We start from the raw sequence: 23,139 nt of genomic DNA, 5'->3' as shown, positions 1-23,139 counted from the left end.
GCAATATTCGGTTTGGGTTACTTAACATCTTAGCTTTCCACTTAAAATACAGAAGTTTGTTCAGCACGAATCTGTGAAGCAAAAGCATATGCTTCTTGTTGAGAGATAAGTCACTCATAGAAAGGCGATATGCCAACAATTATGCGGAAATGTCTATATTTTGTAGAAGGAGCAATAATACTAAAAGGCTAGACCCCTGCCAACACACAAAGAAGGTGTTGAGTGACACAGGCACTTTAAGTAGGTAGATATTATTAGCTATCACACAAAGTTCATAAGATGTAAGCAAAAGAAAATGCACATGTCCAAGCAAACATAACTCCCACACGTGGCCAGTCATCTCGTTTCTTGATTATCTAGGAATAATAGTGATGATGTTATGTTGTCAATATAGTTCATACACACACATTTTCTCAATATATCAAACTTTCATAATTATTTTTCTTGTGTGCCTTAACTTGGTGTTAGCACATCCTGTCAAACTTAAAGAATATTTGTTATCTATATGGTAAGTACTTGGCATTGTAATCAGTTCATTGAATTCTTTGCAGTATAGATGTATCACACACATTATTCTTTTGTGCTCAGTACAAAAGTTGAAAAAACTCTGTTAAATTGTATTTGAAACTGCCTATACTTAAGGCAGATATATGTAATGCATCAGAAAGAGACGTGCTGTAGTTTTTTTATATAATGTTCATCACGTAACACCCAAAACTTTTGTTCTAGGATGTACTGCAGAGTATGGGGCAAGATACTGTTCGGGAAGATTTTTTGGCTGGTAGAAATGGTGCAGCACAGCTGACTGAAGAAGATTTAAAGTATCTGGATGACCTATATGTTGAGGTTTCTCCAAAGCATGGAGGGGAAGAAGGCACACAATCATTCCAGGTATGAATCAGGCTCATCTTTTGTCTTTCCATTTTTCTCTCTCTTTGTAAATTTGATAATTCTCTTCTGCATCCACAGGACCAAGTGAATCTTTCTGCCGAACACCTACTAGCTATTGTTGAAGGGAAACCAAAAGAGCTTGTTGGGACGACATGTGCAAAACTGAAAGAAATTGTAACAACCATAGTCAGTTGTGGATATTTTGACCAGTCTGTGGAAGAAGCTGTAGAGGAGACTGCAGGAGAGGTGAGTATATCTACCTTTACAGACTCATCCCTCCCCTGTCATTCTCTCCATCTAAAGCTGTAAAACATCTTCCTTGTTGTTGATATCACAGCAGTATCATCATCTTTGATGTGCGTTTATAAGCTTTCCTATGCACGTGCAATAATTGTATTTTACTGTACGTAGTGCTCTTGTCACTTTCATTGCAGGATTGTTGAGGTTTTGTGTGTATTCTATACCACAAATGTTCATAACACATTGCTGTCAATCTGGTCCACTCATTTAGTGTATTCAGAACACTAGCATGCCAGTTACTCTCCAAAGGTCACAGAAGTTAGGGCATTGTTTGGTTTAGTTTGAATATGAAATGTTCCCTTCTCACAATAGTTAGCTTAATCTATACCTCATTGGAGTGAAGTGGCACTGTGCTTAAACAACAATGGTTAATGGTTCGTTAAATATGGAGATTGGAAAGAGTCTAACTTTTATTTAAAATTATAATTTTATTGTAACTCAGACAACATATTTGTGACACAGGTGCAGATGCACTGCTGATCTCTAAGTAGTTCTTAAAACTAAGCAAAAATCCAGTGTATCAACCATTTTTGGCAGACTATCCTCGAGTTATTTTTATGGAAATGTGAACAGAGTTAATAAGGCTGCCACATGGGGGTCTGATAGTGATAACTTTCTTATTTCTGCATAGGCTTATTGCAGATAATGGTATTTGAGATCCATGTGGGTCTAGGGGATGATGCAATAATTGCTGCATCAGTGATTTGTAAGTGATGAGGAATGTTTAGTTGGTGATTTTGTAGTGAACTGCAGAGCAAGCAACTGTAAAAACTGAACAAACTGCTGGAAAGGGTCAGAATATTGAGAAGGTATTACTAAGTGTCAGTATGATCATACCTTCATTCAGGCTTTGATAAAATACACCTACTACTTGAAATCACAGATAATACTCATTCAGTAAGATGTACAAAGTTTTGCTTGTATTAAGTGTCCAAACAATGTAGATAATGCTTAGAAATGGTAGGCTTCATATTATTTTGATGTACAATAACACCTCTATACTTTTTCGTTTTTTCATTTCTCTCGTACCACAACTTGCATCCCAGTGTAATTCTTGCAGATGTGAAAGAAATGTTAAAAACCCTTTAAGATAAAATTTTTAAGAGATGGTATACTTTCATTTGTGCAGTACATACATAGACAAGAAATAAAAATTATGGGACCTCTCCAATGTTTTTCCCATCACCTACCTGCTGCCAATCACCTCACCTGTATGACCTCTGTTGCCCCTCAGATGTGTGTATGGGTAGTGCCATGAAGTATATAATTTAATATTAATTTCTTATCCATATTTAACTGATTGAAATGTAGGAAAATAGTTGCAAGTATATTTGTGATGCAACATTGTTCACAATTATAAAGATTCTTTCAATTGTAGAATGTTGCACCTGAAGGAGAGGTCCCTACGAATGCAGTTGCTGAAGAAACGGCAGCAGCAGTGGCTGTTGAAGAGCCTGCTGTATACCCAGTACCTGACCAGCCAGCAGTTTGTCCTGATGAAACTCCGCCAACATTCCCAGCAGGTACTTTATTTATAAAGATTTGTTTTATTCTTTTACTGTATTTTTCAGCACTGGCTCATGTAAATGGTATCATAATAGGTTTCAACTTCTTAGCAAGTCATAATCAGAAGTTTTGAACACGATATGTAGTAATTCATCAGTTGTACTATGAGTTACTATGTAACTTAAATGGTCTGACACCTTGCTAAATGATGAAACTGGTCATGATGCCATTTGTGTGACCTCAGGCTGAAAGTGCAATAAAAGAATTTTGCTTATGGGTGGTCAACGTGTTTCACTAACACCATATTCTTAGTCTGTATAAGCTTGTTTTATTACTATTTTGTGAACAATACATCAGAACAAAGTGTTCTGATGGTCAGTTGTAGTAATAATAATAATACAGACTGAATGAAATTTCTGAATCGGTGTTTAAAGGTCACATCATCTGCTACATGAAATTTTAATACTAAACATGACAGCACTATGAAACTCGTACTTCTGTCTGTATCGTTGAATTACATAGTAGAATTTTTAAACCAGTAGAAGAAATACTCATTACTGCCATGACTGAAGATACTCGTAACTTCTATGCTGGTGAGCTTTTCTGTGATATTCCGGAACCAGCACTCTAAAGAAGGCTGGAATAGATAAGATCAATGAAGTTCAAAAAACTAACTTCAAGGTAAAACCTCTTCGCAGCACATGAAATGATGGAAAACTGTTATCCAGAATGATTTGTTTGGAGGTATAAAAAGATCATTGAGTTTTAAGAACCTAAAAAAAGTTTCTGCTATTAATGAATGGACCAAATGCAAATTTAAAACTTTTGAATGACTTTAACAAGGAACTAAAAGAATCCTTAGGTTGTTAACAATTGCTACAAACTGGTATCTGCAGTTTGCATTACAACATGACACTTTCAGAACAGGCATTTCCAAAACTAATTGGAGAATTGTCATTTTTTAGGGCACTATTATTTTGTGATTCGCCTGTACAAAGGTCACAATACCAAGTGTACCGGTATAAAATGAGCATTTTTTGTGAAAATGAAAACACTAATTTTGAATTGAAAAGTAAAAACATTTTATTCAAAGTACTGACCATTGCTTTCTATACATTTTGACCACCATTCTGGCAATTTGTGGACACCACACAAATAAAAATGGTCTTTTTAAGCAAACCAACCACACCCAATTTTCAACTTCTTCATAGGAATCAGTGTTCCTCAGCCAATGTGTGTCACATTGATGAAAACAAATGGTAGTCGGAAGGGGCCATGTCTGGTGAATACAGCAGGTGGGGTAGCAGCTCCCAGCAAAGTGTTTTGATTGTATCCTGAACCAGTTCTGCTTTGTGTGCAGGTGCATTGTTATGTAAAAAAAATACTTTGCCATGTCTTCTGGCCCATTCTGGTCTTTTTTCGATCAATGTATAGTTCAAATTGATCATTTGTTGTCTGTAGCGATTAGTATTCAGTGTCACCGGGTTTTAGAAGCTCGTAATACACCACACCTTTCTGATCCCACCAAACACAGAGCATTGTCTTCTTGCCAAATCGATCTGGTTTTGCAGTCGGTGTTGATGGTTGTCCAGGATTAACCCATGATTTTTCCTGTTTAGGATTCTTAAAATAAATCCATTTTTCATCGCCAGTAACAATTCGATGCGAAATTTATTTTCTTTCATGTCTTTGAAGCAAAATTTGACAAATGGTTTTTCGGTTTTCCATCTGTCTTCCATTCAGTTCATGTGCCACCCATTTTCCACACTTTTGGATCTTTCCAACATCTTTCAAACAGTCAGAGGGATTTCCCCCCCCCCCCCCCCCCCCCCCCCCCCCCAACATTTAGCATTGCTGCCATTTGCTTCTGACTCAAAGTATCATCTTCATCCAATATTGCTTGCAATTCGGCATATTCGAACTTTTTTTGGTGGTCTTCCACGTTCATTTCTTACATCAAAGTCATTGTTTCTGAGATCATCTTTTGCTTCTGATAGAGCATGATCACCATATGCTTTGACAAGCATTCATGCGACTCTGCAGCACTTTTTTCAAATGAAAACAAGAAATTAATGCTTTCCGCAAATCATCACTTTCTGGCACAAAATTCGACATTAACACGATGAAAACATATTATGTTCTTTGTTCCATGACTTGATGTATACCAAATATATTTGACAGATGTCATACCAACCAAACAAAAAAAAATTAAGGCTCTTTAACAACAAATATTCCCTATCAACACATTTGTATCTTAATGCTCATTTCATTCCGGTACACCTGGTACAATGAGATAACTGGATCTTCTTATTCGTCTTTTTGTGGAACAAGATGGGTCAAAAAAGCCAATGCGCAGTTGAAAAAGCTTTGGTAATTCTTGTCCATACCTGAACTTATGTTACTGAGATAAATAGAAAACAATTCCTCAGTCACCAAGTTTGAGAGTTGTTTCTGAAACTGTAAGTGACAAATTGCTATCATCAAAACTGACATTTTGCAGTTAAACAGCACATTTGTTGGAACCATTTTTACTTGATATTCAGAGCGATGTCCCGATGGCTCCATTTCTGCATGATGTACATAACCTTATTAACATTTTGACGCAGTGAGTTGTGAAACTAGATGCCTAAGAGCAAAAAATAAGTTAGTCAAAATCGACTTAAAGTATGTAAAAGTGTAATTACAGCAATATAATTCAATCTGGATTTTGCTGCAAGAAGCCCACTGGAAAAACTAAGAATTTATCTGAAGAGGAAATATTGTTGCTAAAAGAAAACATGTTAATATGCATTTGTAGCATAGTAGAGAAGTTGCAAGAAAGATCACTGCCCAAATACAACTTAATACATAAGATTTCCTGTTTGAATCCAGAAGTTACATTAAATCAGGAAGTAGCTCAAAGAAGATTGACAGCGTCTTGAAATTTTGATATCAAACGGAAGAATGTATGGTTCAAAGGCAGACTGTGTCAAGTGTGAATTTGTGGAGAGGAGAATGAATTGAAGACAAAGCATTACTAAAGAAGTGAAAATTGTCTTCATAAATTCTGTATTCAAATTATCTTCCAAGCTATGCATATATCACATGCAGCCAAAGTCTTGCTGAGGACACTCAACAGAAGGCTATATGGAAATAAGAATTGCATAATAGATGAACAATTTGGTTTCAGTCGAGGAGTGGGAACTAGAGATGCCATTGGGCTACTGAGAGTGATAGGGGAGAGGTACATGGAGAAGAAAAGGAAGGCGTATGTTGTGTTCATTGATCTTGAGAAGGCTTTTGATTGTCAGATGGGACAAACTTATGGAAATCCTAAGGAAACAGAGTTGACTGGAGGTATAGACGGCTAATTAGAAATTTATATTGGAACCAGAGAGCAAGAGTAAGAATAGGTCGTGTGATGAGTGAACTGGGAAGAGGTGTAAGACAAGGTTGTTGTTTATCACCAACACTGTTTAGTATATATCTGGAGGAAATTATTAGTGAAAGTTCTGATGCAAGGAGAGGCGTTTGTACAGGGGCTTGGAGAGTGGAGTGTATAAGATTTGCAGACGACATGGTTGTGATGGCAGAAAGTGCAAGAGATGGAACAAATGTTAGATGATCCAAACACAAAATTAGAATAATATGGAGTGAAGATTAACAAGAAGAAAACGAAAAGCATGGTAACTGGAGGAAAGGGGAGAAAATGCCGCATGAAAATAGGGGGAGGGGAAATAGAGCAAGTGAATATCTTCAATTACTTGGGAAGTGTGATAATCGATGATACGTATTGCTCAACAGAAATTAGGAAAAGGCAAAAGGATTAAAGAGGAAACAGAAATTACTTTGTGGACCACTAAACATAGATCTGAGTAAAAGACTTGCCAAATGTTACATCAGGAACTTTGCACTATATGGTGCATAGACCTGGACACTGAGGAAGGAAGATGAAAGAAGATTGGAGGCACTAGAAATGTGGATATGGAGAAGAATGGAAAAAGTGAAATGAGAAGACCGAGTAAGGAATGAAGTAGTATTAAGAAGAGTTCGAGAAGAAACAAACATGCTGAGAGTCATCAGAAAGGGAGAAAGGTACTGGATTGGATATAGTCTGAGGAGGGACTGTTTATTGAAGGAAGGAATAGAAGGAATGGTGGAGGGGAAAATGGGAAGAGAAAAAAGAAGATATCAAATGCTGGACAATATCAAAGGAGGCAAATATTCAGAAATAAAGACTGGCTATGGACAGACAAAAGTGGAAGACACTTAACCCATGACAAGATCTGCCGTAAGGCAGAATACCATACATACATGCCCAAATTTCCAAGGTTTTATGCAATTTTAATAATCTCGCATAGAAATGTTATGTTGAGCTAGGCTCTTCTGTAAACTCTGAAATTATAGTTGAAAATCAAACAGAAAAAACTCTTCGTTGCTCTAAGATATGTATATGATACCCTCCAGGACACAAATGCAGTTGACAGCTTGAGCATCGACAAGTCACACTGTTTTCGCAACACACATTCATTTTACAAAGGCAGACAATATGAAACATAAGGCGAAGAAAGATGAACGAGAAACGGAGAAAAAATTGTTGAACAAATTAAAGCAAGGTGAAATCAAAGAATTAAAAACATACAGAGCATGTATGTTGAGTGAAGTCTCAGAGATTTTGGCGAAATAGAAAATTTAAAGAAAAGATTTATTCATTTTTATCATGACAAATTTCCACAGTCTGTTCCCTGTAATCAATAAGTTGCAATTTATATGTATCTGTAAAAACAGAATTTGCAATTTTTTATTTTTTATTGCCTGTTAATTAAAATACAGTATTTAACAACTTTTTAAAAAGTAAGTTATGTATGTGATTTATACTACTAAAGAAATAACTTGTAATTAATTAAGCATATTCTAATAATTGTCAGTACAGTGAAACCTCTTTATAATGTTCCTCCATATAATGTTTTCCTCTGTTACATTTGTTTTTTTTTTCGGTCCCGACTAAAAGCCCATATAAACCATGTTAAATTTTCCACTTTACTGCGTTTCCTCTATATTAAGATTTCTTCCATGTAATGCTCATATTTTTGGTACCCTGGTCAATTATTTACCTCTTTATAATGTTTAAGTGACTGGATGTAGACGCATCGTTTTCCGTTCTGTGGATTCACAGTTTGCACCGGCTCGGAAAGCCTGCGCTCAGCGTGTTTCATATGTCAGCGGCAGAACCTGGTCGCGTTACATGTAACACACATTCTGCTTGCGATCTTTTTGGTGCCATTTACTTTCACCCATCCACCTACCGGGCCCCATGTTTTAATTACAAAAAACTAATCATTTGATACATTGATCAATTGCAATGAATATCATATTACAATATTGTGAAAGTTTAAAATGTCATCTATGGCACCATTTGTCAAAGCTGATTAGTGGTATCCCGATCTTCAGTAATGCCCTATAATTATTATTTGGAAGCCTTCCTCTTTATAGTGTTTTCCTCTATACAGTGTTCAGAATTTGTGGTCCCTTGAAAAACGTTATATAGAGGTTTCACTGTATAAAGTTTTGGTAATAGGTTGTTTTAGTCTCAAATTTAACATGGAAAAAAAATTGCCCTTAAAAAGGCTGCAAAAACTGTGGATTTGAAAATGTATCACTGGACAACTTGCCTGGAAGACCCTCATCTGCTTTGGCCCAATAAAGGCACTTCTGCATAAAAGCTTTCTCAGGTTGCCTTCAACGTTTGGGTTTTGTTGTGTCTACGTGCTTTCATCAAAATGCGTACTTCGCGGATGTCACTTATTCTGGATGAACTACCCCTGGATTGAGGGAATGATGACCTTACTGTCGAGTCCCTTACCAACCAGCCACATGCTGCATTAATAACATAAGACTGTATTTGTAGCGTGTCAGTGGTACGCAAGATGATCCAGGAAACATATTGTCTGTAAGACAATCACAGGAAACTTAAAATTGTGTTGTTACCTGATAGCTTTAAGACGTACTGGAATTTTTATAATTTTCGAATTTTTCTGTGTAATTTGCCACAAATGTCTTTAAAGTATACAGAGAGAAGAAATCTAGTAATATTTGATACAAAGTATCACCTATTAAAGGATAGTTATTGAGAACACACTCTCTCTCTCTCTCTCTCTCTCTCTCTCTCTCTCTCTCTCTCTCTCTCTCTCTCTCTGCAGGATGCATTATTTTGTGAGTGATCTGAAACATGATGCAACTTTCTGTACCAATTAAGAAGTGTCAGGTGACTGACCGTATCCATCTGTTGAAATCTGTTTTTTTCTTTGTTGCTTATGATGTAAGAATTCAGTGTTAGAGGATTTTAAAGTAACAGTGAATATATATATATATATATGGCAAAGAGTGAAGCTAAAAGATTTTGTGTTAAATACATCTTGTTTTATCGTAGGAGCCCAGCCAACATTCGCACCTTCACAGACCCAGCCAGCTCGGGTTATTAATGAAGTGATTGGTTCAGTTGGTGGTACTTTCAATTTCTTGCAAGTAAGTCTTTCATAAATATATAAGAAGCTAGAGAATTTATTGAGTAAGCAATTGAACTTCATGTGATAAGGCATAGCAATTTGCCTTTACAGTTGGTTTTTCATTACCATTAAAGTTCCATGCTTTCAAGACAAGAACTGTGAGACCCCTTTTATGAAAATTGAATAAAATTGCTAAATTTTGCATACATATTGATTTCATTTGCCACGTTTTTGTGAATATAAAACTTCGATATTTGGCAATTATTCATTGGAAAATAAGGATAGACATACTTGTGTTCAGTATCTTAGCACTATTAGGGTTCCCACTTGTTAGGGTGAATGAACTACTTGAGCATAATTTTCAGTATTAATTTTTTGCTACTGCAGTCAGCATTTGTAACACATTTGAGTGTGGTTTGTTGAGTCGGACATTCCAAGCAGCATCAAGCCTGTTAAATGGTGATTATCATTACTTCCATTTTGTGATGGATGGAATTTACCTCTAGAAAGCAAACATTGTTGTTTGCTTGCACAGAGTGAATTATGCCTACCCAGAGGTGTAAGACTCGTGTAGTGAGTAAGCAAAAACATCATTAATTTTCCCTGAGAAATAGTGTTACCAATGGATGTTTAGGGCATGTATCATGATGATATTCAAACTTATTTTTTTTTCTTATTTTATGTTTACTTGCATACTTAAATCAGCTTTGTCACAGTATTGTTCTTCAGTTATTCCACAACCTTGTCACTTTCTCTACTATACATACATGGCTTCCCTTTCATCCTTTCCCTAATGTAGCCAGATGGTGCTCTGTCTCGATAATCAATGCGATTTCTTGTGGCTTCTCTCAGATATTCTAAAACTTCAATGATGCATAAATGTCCTTCCTTTCCACTATACAAGAACTCTTAGCTTCATGTAGCCCCTCTTGCAGTATCTGGGTTTTGTTGTGCCACGTAGTGCAACACTTATTTTGTCACATGTTCTGAATAATAGTCAGCTCCTGTTAATGGTTTTTCATTTAGTCACATATAACACCAGAACATTTGCCACTGCCAGTCAATATTTCATGATTTAATTTGCCCACATTTTGTTTCAGGAAATTATTAAATGTGTTGTTATTACATGAGAGTTGAGTTACATGTGAGATATTGCAGCATTCTGAAAACTTTCACTATGCAGTATTTGTATGGCAAAACATGTCAATAACAGTAAACTTTGGTAGTTCAGTGAAGGGTTCGCAGCTGTCATAGGTTTTGATGTGACAAATCCCACTAGTCACTCGTTGCTGTTGATATTGTAATAGCTATTTAGACACAATTTGCTGGGCACACTGTTGCAATATTAAAGATGAGTTTATGTTTATATGTCTTCCAAAACCTGTATTTTTAATCCAAATACCAAAATAAAGCAATACTACTGACAGATATTGATAGATTTCATGATTTTTTTCTGCTACAGCAATAGTTGTTTTTGCCTTCATGAAAGGTAAGACAGTAGATATCTTTTTAATTTTTTTCTTGTAATATTGCTAACTGTGTGCTGTGCCATTCAGTATGTATGCTTTGGCAACACATCAAAATTGCTGTCACAATTAATATATTAATAGCCAAAAGAGGCATTTATCATGGCCAGAAAAAATTATTTTGATGTTGACATTACAGTTTCCGGGAAATACAACACCTTGGGCAAAACAAACATGACCTTTATCTTACCGTAATGTAATAAAAAATGCACTTCCAGAACGGGAATTATTTTCTGGACACTAAACCACAAGATGGATTAGTTGTGGCTGAAAGCAACAAATGTAATTTTGAAAATGTAAGAGTTGTTTCTAGTTGTGGACTTACTATAGCCATTTTATAATAGATAAAATAAAAATGTGATGAGTTCAAAAACATGGATTTCAAGGCAACAGCTATTGAAACAGATACCATAATGTATGTCACACAGCAATAAGTGAATTTGCTTTCGTAATCAGTTTCTCATCTCGGCTTGAGCCCAACTTTTTTGTAAATTATAATGGAAAGTTGTGTGAAAGAAAAACATTTACAGTTTAGAAGGTTATCTCAGCTTCTTGTCTACATTCTATGTAGAAACTGAAAGCAAAGTGTGTAAGATAGAAGTGTAAAGAATGATTAGGCAGCTGTTTCATATGGTGATAGTGTGACTCAAGACCAATTTTATCGGTGAACATGTTGGAAGGAATTCTGTTAGCCAAAAGTACTTAAATTTACAGCTGAAAGCCCTTTCAAATGTTAGAAACTTGATAGAAAAGTTATTTCAATTGATAGAAAAGTTATTTCAATTTAGTACTTCACATTTGGTTGTTAAAGGACAACTTTTCTCAAAGCAGTGTTAGTTAAAAGGAATTTTAATATACTTCTTGAGATTTCTCCAGGACCAATGGAAAAATTAGATAAAACAATATTTTGCTGAATCTCCTCCTTTTTACCCATCAGATTGCAGAGCATCATTCAGGGGAAATGCATTTCATCCTTTTCACACAATGTTCAAAATTCTGTAGGTCAATGTAACCTGTGTCCTAATTTTTTTTAGACTTTCATAAAGCTTTGGATTTAGTTCCCCACTGGCACATACTCTGATAATTTCATCAGATACATAGATGTTGTACATCATTGTTAAATTTCAGAAATTTTATCAAAGCATTATCTTACAGGTTGCACAGCAAGTACAATAGTCCAGGTCACACAGGAATTCCTCACCCATTTTATCTGTGAACTGATAAATGATGATTAATTTACTTGAAAACTTAAGAATTACTAATGGAAATTCATTCCATGTATATTGCTGTTTGTGCTTCATATTTGAATAGTTTGTGTGCAGCCAATTTGAGGTGGTTCGTCACGGTTAGGGGAGTGTATAAAATAGCATGGGAAAATGGAAGGAGGGAGAAAGAATGTGTCTATTTTGAAAACCTTAGTGGAAATTTTCACCCACCAGAAAACTGTTCCGCCATTAGTAGGTGGTATACATAGCATTGTACTATAATGTTCAATTTAGGTGACTTAATTTCCTCATGAGTTACAATTACTGACTATTACTTATCTCACTTTTTTAACATAGTGGTAACTACCAAAAAAGCTACTACTTGTGATTCTGCAGTAATTGCTAGAAATACTCAATATAATATGCAAATTCGTAAATAACTCTCCTTTGATTCATGTGACATATATTTTTGCTGTCAAATACTCTCTCTCCCTATTAACCTTTTTTCAGAAGGAACACTAAAATAATAGCTTAACTTCGGTCTCAGTTTGACATGTTGTGTTGTAAGCTTGAGAAACAACAGAATAAACAGTTTTTGGCAGGTCTCTCTAAATGTCATTGTCCACTGTAATATCAGCATTTGTCATGGTGTGCCCTTCACTCGACAGCATACCCCGCTTCCCCAAGCCAGGACATCGAGGCATATAACAAATGCTGTGCCCACTAGGTACCGCAACTCACGGTAAACTTTTATTGCGCTACCCTGCCTAGAGGATGCTTGATGTCCACCTGTATCGATTCACATGCACAGTCTATCAAGAAAACCTCGAAACAGTTAGTTATTGTAAACTACGTAATTAATAAAAATGATTTCAACTCTCTGTTCTCTTTTGTTTGTCAGTAGGCATTTAGTAATGCATCACTACACCAAAGAGACAACTTATGCTCATATACACATACACAAAATTTTTGTGTGTCCTGAGGGTAATGTCACCATGTCTCTGTTTTATAATCTGGCTTTTGTATATACTATGTTTTAAATTCAAGTTTGATGTAATTGTTCAAAAACACTCTTCTATATAGCAAAATAATTTATTCTGTGTCACATGTTGTCATGTCAATGCCGTGCTGTGGCTGAATTTAACAGATGTGTGATCATCTCCAGGAATCTGAACTGGATACGCCAGACATCTCAGCTATTCTGACAGGAGCAGCAGCACAGCAACATAGCACACCACCACCACCACCACAGCCAGCAGCTGTTCCAGTTCCTGTTCCTGTTGCAGTTGCACCAATACCGTCACAAACATTTACAAACCAGAATTTTGCAGCTGTTACAACAGCGCCTGGTCAACCTCAGGTAACTTTGTCAACACTAATTGTAAGGAACTGTCTGTTTATGCTTTGCATTATAGTTACTTTTTACTTAACCTGTTTAGTGTAATATTTCATTTAAAGTCCTATATTTTATGCAGTGTGTGAAATATTGCGTGCCATCATTACACTCTGATAGTGTTGGGTTCATGTAACAAACAAGTTTTCAAGTTTATGGTAGGATAACATTCCCATGAACCAAACTTCTTCACCGTTCATCCATTGCATACATGCAAAAATTATTGCATCTTAGAGAACTTAATAAAACAGGGTGACTAACTTCAGTGAAAGTTAAACCGTATGCTTGATTCAGTAGTAATATACTCTTTGAACGCATAGTGCTCAAACTTCACGATTCTCTGAAAGTTATGTTACTTCCAATAGTTCTGAAAAATTATTAGGTCTTAATTTTCCACTAGCTTTCTCTGCAGCAGTATGGATAAGACTACCATTGTTCCTTCTCTTCACATTCCACTACTCTCAGTAATGGACGTAATTAAAAAGAACTGCAGTAAATATACTGAAGGGGAACTTGTAGACTTGAATGTTAGTTCTTTGCAATGTGGTTCCCCATTTAAAGAGTGTCAGTCAACTAATAAATTCAGTTATAGGATACAGTGTTGAATGTTGATTATGAATTCTTGACATGTCGTGTGTGCTCGTCAAAGGGCAGAACCTCCTCACAGGCAAATCCATAATCACATTAACCTCCCTTTTGACACAGCAAAGATAATTACCTCCTTATTCTGCCTTTTTCACAGTTTGTCTTAATTCCTGTTTTGCTGTCCAGGTTCAAAGGCTGTAGATAACATCACATTCCGTATGAAAGTTGTATCTACACGGGAATCTGCTTCCTGTATTTACTTCTTGGTCTCCCTCTAAGATTTTTAAGTCTCCCCTCCCTCCCCCCTCACTTCAGTGCTAAATGGTGATCCCTTGATATCTCAGTATGTGTTCCATGAACCGATCCCTTCTTATGGGAAAGTTCTGTCATATTCCTCCTCTCCCCTTTCTCCAGATAAATACTTTCAGAAGAGACTTCCTAACTCTAAAATCTATATTCAATGTTAGCAAATTTTTCTTCAGAAATTCTTATCTTGCAATTGTCAGTCGACATTTTATATCCTCTCTGTATGGCCATCATCAGTTATTTTGCTGCCCAGATAACAAAACTAGTCTACTTCGTATCTTCTTCCGTATTCTAATTTCCTTAGCATCACCTGATTTAATTAAACTGCATTCCATTATTGTTGGTTCACTTTAATAGATCTAATATCATCCTTTCAAGACACTGACCATTCCTTTAAATTGCTCTTCAAAGTCTTCTACTGCAGCTCTCCATGTCGTTCGCAAACCTCAAAGTTTTTATTTCTTGTGCCTGAACTCTTAATCCCTACGACAAATTTGTCTTTCTTGTACTGCTTGTTCAGTAAGCAGATTGAATAGGATTGATAGTATACAAACCTGCCTCACTTCTTTTTCTACTTCTGCTTCCCTATTAAGCACCTTGAATCCAAACAGACTTTGCCAAAGCTCAGCTTCTACCAGTTTTCCAGTCTTCTTCTGTAAAGAATTCGTGTTCGAATTTTGCAGCCATTACTTATTAAACTGATAGTTCAGTAATTTTTGCATCTGTCAGGAACTGCATTCTTTGGAATTAAAATTATCACATTCTCCTTAAAGTCTGATCATATTTCACCTGTCTCTTACATTTTGCACACCCAATGGAAGCATACTGTCAGGGCTGGCTTCCCCAATGCTATCAGTAATTCCGAACAAATGTAGTCCACCGCTTTGACTTAGATCTTTCAGAACTCTGTCAAATTCTTCTCACAGTATCGTATGTCCATTTACGTCTTCTTCCATTTCTGTAATATTGGCCCCAAATACATCTGTTGTATAGACCCTTCTATGTACTTCCACTTTCAGCTTTCACTTCTTCACTTAGGACTGGGTTCCCATTTGAGCTCTTGATATTCATGCAACAGCTTCTCCTCTTCCCACAGGCCTCTTCAATTTTCCTGTAGGCGGTATTTCTTTCCCCTAGTGAAATGCACATCTGAATCCTTAAATTTGCTCTCTAGCCATTCCTGCTTAGTCATTTTGCACTTCCTGTCAGTCTCACTTTTTAAATGTTTGCATTCCCTTTTTTCTGATTCATTTGCTGCAGTTTTAAATTTTCTCCTTTCATCAATTAAATTCAATATCTCTTGTGTTAACCAAGGATTCCTACTAGGCCTTGTCTTTTTACCTATTTGATCCTCTGCTGCCTTCACTATTTCGTTTCTTAAAGCTACCCATTCATCCTCTGCTGTACTCCTTTTCTCTGTTCTGTCAGTCATTGCACAATACTCCCTCTGCAGCTGCCAACCACCTCTGGATCTTTCAACTTATCCTGCTCCCATCTCTTTAATTTCCTACCTTTCCCAATTTTTTAAAATTTAGACCACTCATCAGAAAAGTATGGTGTTTCTGGCAGAATTTTTGGCGCATTTTCTTTGTCAGCAGTTCACATTTTGTTGTTTGAAGTTTAGTAATTTCCATTTTTAGTGCACTGATGATAAACCGTAGACTGGATGCTCATTCACTTAGTTTAAATATTTTGTCCCTACAATTTGCACAATTTCTTTTTAATGGAAATATTTACATTTTTCCGAGGAGATGCACAACATACTTTTGCGATGGCTGCCATGTTGTTGTTGGCAGTGCTTCAAATGTTTTCAAGTGGAGAGAGGCAACAATCTTGAAGACTAACAGTAGAAACTCTTGCCATGGCAGGTGAGCATAATCTTGCTGAAATGTAACCCCAGGATGGTTTGTCATAAAGGGCAACAAAATATTGTCAACATACTGCTGTGCTACAAGTGTGCCGCATATAAAAAATGTGTCCTGCTATTAAAAGAAATGGAACCCCAGAACATCATTCCTAGTATTTGGGCTGTATGGCAGGTGACAGTCAGGTTCTTGTCCCATTGTTTGTGGGGGAACTCCAGACACGGTCAAAGAGTTTCATTTTGAAGATATACCCTCCATGAAGGCAATTTTACTACAGTCGATGAGATTCCATGTGAAAGACGTGTCTGGTGACTCCCTGGACAGCAGTGGGATACCAACCCACCTGCTGTCCACCATATGGCCTAACAACTAGGAATGAGTCTGTGGTATTCATTTCACAGCAAGACTTCTGGTTGTCACCCATGGCACCCTTACAGCACAGTGATATGTCATTGATATTGTGTGTCCTGTTCTGGTGACCTACATGGCAAGGCACGTTTTGTTTCCCTTCGTGGCAAGGCATCCTGGGCTTACAATGCAACGAGATAATGCCCACCCACACAAGGAGGGAGTTTCTACTGCTCGTTTTCATGCTTCCCAAATCCTACCTCATCTAGTAAGATCGCTGGATGTCTCCACGCCTGAGAATGTTTGCAGTATTATGGGCTGCAGCCTCCAGCCATCTTAGAATTTTGGCAATCTAACATGCCAACTGGACATAATTTGGCATGATATCCCCAGCCCCCCCCCCCCCCACCACTCTACAAATGAGCCACAGACCTTGTGTTCTGGTCAGTGGTGCAGCTTGTGTGTCTCAGCAATACAGATAGCTGCACCATAGGTGCAACCAGAGGCCAGACAAACGTGTGATTCCTGAAGAGGGGCGGCAGCCTTTTCAGTAGCTTCAGGGGCAACAGTCAGGATGATAGGCTGATCTGGCTTTGTAACACCAACCAAAGCAGCCTTCTCGTGCTGGTGTTGCAAACAGCTGAAAGCAAGGGGAAACTACAGCCAAAATTTTTTTCCCAAGGGCATCCATCTCTACTGTATGGCTAGATGATGGTGGTGGTGGTGGTGGTGGTGGTGGTGGTGTCCTCTTGGGTAAAATATTCCGGGGGTAAAATAGTACCCCATTCAGAACTCCAAGTGGTGGCCACTTAGGAGGATGCCATCAGGAGAAATGAAACTGAGGTGCTACAGATTGGAGTGAGCAATGTGAGATCCCTTAATTGAGCAGGAACATAAGAAAACTTAAAAAGGGAAATGGAGAGGTTGAAGTTGGATGTAGTGGCAATTAGTGAAGTGAAGCGACAAAAAGAACAGGACTTCTTGTCAGTTGAATACAGGGTTATAAGTACAAAATCAAATAAGGGTAATGCAGGTGAGTTTAGTAATAAAAACTGCAGGTAAGTTACTATGAGAAGCACAAAGAACATATTATTGTAGTCAAGATAGACCCTAAGCCCATGCCTACTCCAGTAGTAAAAGTTTATATGCCAGCTAGTTCTGGAGATGAAGGGACTGAAAAACTGTGTGATGAGATAGGAGAAACTATTCAGACAGTTAAAGGAGATGGAAAATTTGTGATGGGGGACTGGAATTCTATAGTAGAATGGAGGGAAAAAAATTAGGGAGTATGGACTCAGGGAAAGGGATAGAAGAGGAAGCCACCTGGTAGAATTTTGCACGGTACATAATTAAATGAATCGTAAAAGAAAGTTGTGCACATATGAGACCTGGAGACACTGGATGGTTTTAGATTGATTATATAACTGTAAGACAGATTTAGGAACCAGATTTTAAATTTTAAGACATTTCCAGGCACATTGGAGGGCAGTGTGGAGGGTAAAAATCATAGAGGGAGACCAAGAGAAGAATACATTAAGCAGATTCAGAAGGACGTAGGTTGCAGTAAGTACTGGGTGGTGAAGAAGCTTGCACAGGATAGAGTAGCATGGAGAGCTGCATCAAACCGGTCTCAGGACTGAAGACCACAACAACGACGTCTTGTTCTGTTGGGCCTCAAACAACTGCTACAAAAGAAGAAAGTGCTTATTGTAAGTGACAGTCATGGCAGAAACTGTAAGAGTACACACAAGGCAAATTAGGTAAAACATTGAGTGTGCAAAGTATTATAAAACCTGGTGTGCCAATTAAGGAAGCTGTGAAACACGTGGACAAATTTGCTGGTAACTTCTCTGTTAATGACGTTAATCATTATTGGTGGCACAAATGATGCTGAAAACCTCAGGAAAAATTTGAAAAGAAATGATAGATTTGTTGAAATATATACTTGTGGACAAAACGAATGTAAATAATTCATCAAATACTGCTTAGACATGGGGCACAAGGTCTAAATGGAAAAAATACATCTGTAAATTGCATTATGTTAGAAAAATAACACTGCCACAGGTCTACATAGGAAGAGTGTATCTGTGAATTTTGAGATTGATCGCCTGAAAAGAAATGAATATATAACACGTGGTTTACATCTAAACAAACAAGGAAAGATTCGCATTTGTAATAGGCTGGCTTCTTTCATTCACATGTCGAAAACTGAAAAACCAAATACCGAGACAGGGAAAAGCATACGCAAATGGACAATCGGATGAAAAGTGCCGGTCTCGGAGTGAAAGTGCCACCCACGAAAAACAGTTATGGATCAGTATATAACAAAAAATATGATCAAAGAAAGTCACAACAAAACACTTACTAGGTTAAATTTCAAGCCATCAAATGCAGCAGCAACAAGGCAGTTGGGTGAAAAAGGACAGAGGAAAAAGCAGAAATTGGGAAAATTTCAACAGAAGAAAGGCAGAAACCCACATACGGTGAACCAGCGACACGCACATCAAACACCGTGAATGCCATCTCTGAAAAAATGAGGATTTTCTCCCCACTAAGTACACTGGCTCAAATAGTGAGGTAAGTGGTAAAGCAAGAAATGATTTACTCCCTGTACCTAATTTTGATCTACTCTCTGTACCTAATTTTAATTTACTCCGTCAAAATGTTCAACCACTCTCGAAGACACTAAATGAGATAGAAATAATGTTAAATGACCTAAATGATATTTCTGTACTATGCTGTGCAGAACACTGTCTCAATGTATGTTAGAGCATTCATACATCAAGCAAGCATGTTTTGGAGGAAAATATCGAGTAATGGGGTACCTGTGTATATGTTGGAGAAAATATTGAATTAAAGCAGTGTAACTTAATACCGTAAACTGTCTTTTGAAAAAGATATAAAAGTCTCAGTAGCTTAACTACCAAGGCAAAACAGTTATTATTTGTGTATACAGGTCATCAGATGGAGACAGTGTTTTACAATCACATGTAGGAACTGTGGAGAGAAATTCACCCCCCCCCCCCCCCCCCCCCCCCCCCCCCCAAGAAAAACTTTACAAACAGCCGTATTGTATTGAATGAAAAGTACATACCAGCCGATGTCCCCTGGCCATAATGGACTGACAGAGAGAATTATATGTGGTGACTTTAATATTGATTTCTGGAAATACAATAAATTCTGAGATGACATTATAGATATACTACAATTGATCAACTACAGTGCAAAAGTAACTGAACCATCTTCAGAAACACAAACCTCTGTGTCTATTGTTGATCAGATCTTCATAAATACATGCAAATATTCTTATAACATAAGAATTGCAAACACAGGTCTTAGTGATCACAGTGCTCAAATTCTTGCAATGAATTCTCCAGGACACTAAATTCCCAGTAGAATATGACACAGTGTAAGGAATTTCAGAAAAAAATGAGGAATATTTTTGTTCTGCCCTAAAGTGTGAAAGTTGGAAAGATGTACATGACTGTAATCGTATCAATGAGAAATATAAGTTTATGGCTACATTCAAACATTTATTTTTTTATTTACTTACTATTTTTTTGAAATGGATTTTCCCAAGAAAATAACTACATTTAATTCTCATATCAAAATAAAAGGAGATTTTATGATAACTCCAAGCAAAATACTAAACCTGACTTACTACAAATTTCAAAAGAATACGAACACGAGTTACTTCAAAAGCAAAGAAACTAGAAAATGATGAAATATTGTGCAATGCCAAGAATAAAACTAAAGCAACCTTGCAATTTATGAGGAAAGAAATGGGCCCCAGGCCAGTTAATCACAGTTATGTATAGCTGATAATAAATAAAACTAAACTGCCCCAAACATGTGGGTAGTGCTTCCAACAATTATTTCTCTAATATAGCACAGCAGTTAACAGATACACACCTTGACAAACAGCCAGCCAGTCACTTGGATCAAAAAATTTATCCAAACCCAATATTCGTGTATCCAGCAACACCTGAGGAACTGTCAAGAATCATAAAAGAATTACCTAATAAATATTCAGTGGGTGTTGACAAGATCTGGTGCTATTATCAAAGTTAGTGCAACATTTGTTGTGGAACCACTATCAGACATAGTAAATTCAACTGTTCAGAGTCGTGTGCTTCCAAATAATCTAAAAACTGCAAAAGTAACACCTTTGCATAAGAAGGGCACAAAGTGATATTGCTAATTATTCGCCAGTTTCAGTATTGTCATGCTTTAGCAAAATTATGGAAAAATGTTTCTTAGAAGATTGTTTTCTTGAATAAAGAGTCTGATAAGTGACTCCCAGCAGGAGTTCAGAGCTGGAAGTTAACTCAGACAGCAAATTTTGCCTTCTTGAATGCAGTATTAAAAGCAGTGGACGATAAAAAAAAACCATGTATCTGGGATATTTCTGGATCCAAGTAAAGCCTGCGATGTTATTGATCATGGCATTCCCTTGCATAAATTAAGTAATTATAGGCCAGTCTGGAAGGTGGCTCCAGTTGTACCTCAGTAATCGACAGCAGATTATAGTAATAAAACACAGATTGTGAAACACACACAATTTCTAGTTTTTTACACTGATGAGGAAAAATAAAGTATGGAGTCCCACAAGGGTCAGTTCTGGGACCTGTCCTATTTCTGCTGTACATAAATGACTTGGTTAGTAAAATACATGATGGAGCCACTGTACTCTTTGCAGATGACACTAATATTCTAATTAAATCACTTAATGAGGAAAATCTGCAGGAGGCTGCAATATCAGTTATGCATACCTTAATGCACTGGTTCAGGACCAATTGGCTTTATCATAAATTCTGAGAAAATTGTGGCAGTTAACTTCCACACCACACACAACCTCCGTCCTGCAAACAGTTTTCGTTATCGAAGGAAAAAGTGTTGAAGGTCAGTCATACAAAATTTCTAGGCATTCATGTTCAGGCAAATCTGAAGTGGGAGGTGCACCTAAACAATTTAACCAAGATACTGAATTCACTAGCATACGCTGTTAGGATCCTCACTCAGAATACAAGCTGCTCATCAGTGCTGACAATGTACCATTGTAGTGTACAGTCGCTGCTCATGTACGGAATAATTTTTTGGGGAAATACACAAATTCTACAAAAACATTTAAAATGCTGAAATGCAGGGTGTTAAAAAAGCTAAATGCAAGCATTCCTGTAGACCCTTTTGTGAAACTCTCAAAATATTGCCACTGCCTTGCTTGTATATATATACGAAATACTAATATACACAAAATGGAGCATCTTGCAGGAAAATCTCTTCAGACCAGCTACGATACACACAGACATACATATGAAACTAGGCAGAAGATAAACCTACACATGAACACAATAAATATAGGAAGGAAAAAGAGGAGTGTACCATACTGGAGCTATGTTACATTACCATTTGCCTTCTTATCTACAATGCATGCCAACATTAAATGCATTTAAAATAAAGTCCTTGCTTGAGCACTGGTTCTATTTTTTTGTCTGAATTTATGGAACATCATAATAAGTATACCTCATTTACCAAATTTTACTAATTGTCTATTCATAACATAGTTAAAGTCGTGCTTACCATGTCATCTGCTATTATCACATGTAGAAGCAATGTGTACGTAAACATAAATTATTATGCATTTTGATTATGTCAACAATGTAGTCAAAATTACTACTGTATTGTAAATTAACTAAGTTTACCACAGTCCTATACCACATGTACAAACAGTGTGCTAAAATGTTCTTGGGCAAATAAACATTATAGGGAGAGCCTCCAACCCACTTGGTATTTAGATGATCCAACATGTCAGATGGACAGAACCCGCCACAATATTCATCAGGAGGACATCCAACAACTCGTATTAATCAATGCCAAGCCAAATAATACTAAACACCTTTTTCCAAAGCTGTTTCACGTAGCAAGACCACACTGCAGTTCCTGCTCTAAATCCACAGCACAAACGAAAAATGGTTGACATCAAAATAAGTGTCAAAGGAATAGAAAAGCAATGAAATCACTCAACAGAAGAAAGTCCACTGGACCTGACGGGATACCAGTTCGATTCTACAGAGTACGCGAAAGAATTTGTCCCCCTTCTAACAGCCATGTACCGCAAGTCTCTAGAGAAACAGAAGGTTCCAAATGATTGGAAAAGCGCACAGTTAGTTCTTTTTCAAGAAGGGTTGTCGAGCAGATGCGCAAAACTATAGGCCTCTCTCTCTTGACATCGATCTGTTGTAGAATTTTAGAACATGTTTTTTGCTCGCGTATCATATCATTTCTGGAAACCCAGAATCTCCTCAGTAGATTCCAGAAACAGCAATCGTGAGAGACCCAACTTCCTTTATTTGTTCATGAGACCCAGAAAATATTAGATACAGGCTACCAGGTAGATGCCATTTTCCTTGACTTCAGGAAGGCGTTCGATACAGTTCCGCACTGTCGCCTGATACCCAAAGTAAGAGCCTACGGAATATCAGACCAGCTGTGTGGCTGGATTGAAGAGTTTTTACCAAACAGAACACAGCATGTTGTTCTCAATGGAGAGATGTCTACAGGCGTTAAAGTAACCTCTTGCGTGCCACAGGGGAGTGTTATGGGACCTTTGCTTTTCACAATATATATAAATGACCTAGTAGATAGTGTCGGAAGTTTTATGCGGCTTTTCGCGGATGATCCTGCAGTATACAGAGAAGTTGCAGCATTAAAAAATTCCAGAAAAATACA

At 37.1% G+C, this 23,139-nt stretch overlaps 1 protein-coding gene across 2 annotated transcripts in view; it reads left to right on the top strand.

Annotated features, from left to right (window-relative positions):
• LOC124605148 (caprin homolog) overlaps window positions 1-23,139 on the top strand; it is an 86,304-nt gene that overhangs the window by 33,549 nt on the left and 29,616 nt on the right. For both annotated transcript variants that reach the window (XM_047136629.1, XM_047136628.1), the window contains exons 3-7: window positions 730-891; window positions 970-1,137; window positions 2,570-2,714; window positions 9,107-9,201; window positions 13,079-13,273. In XM_047136629.1, coding sequence (XP_046992585.1) covers window positions 730-891; window positions 970-1,137; window positions 2,570-2,714; window positions 9,107-9,201; window positions 13,079-13,273 — 765 coding nt within the window. The remainder of the gene's footprint in view (window positions 1-729; window positions 892-969; window positions 1,138-2,569; window positions 2,715-9,106; window positions 9,202-13,078; window positions 13,274-23,139) is intronic.

Source organism: Schistocerca americana, chromosome 3 (assembly GCF_021461395.2).
Source record: "Schistocerca americana isolate TAMUIC-IGC-003095 chromosome 3, iqSchAmer2.1, whole genome shotgun sequence".
NCBI classification, from domain to species: Eukaryota; Metazoa; Arthropoda; class Insecta; order Orthoptera; family Acrididae; genus Schistocerca; species Schistocerca americana.
This window is presented reverse-complemented; position numbering and strand designations above follow the sequence as displayed.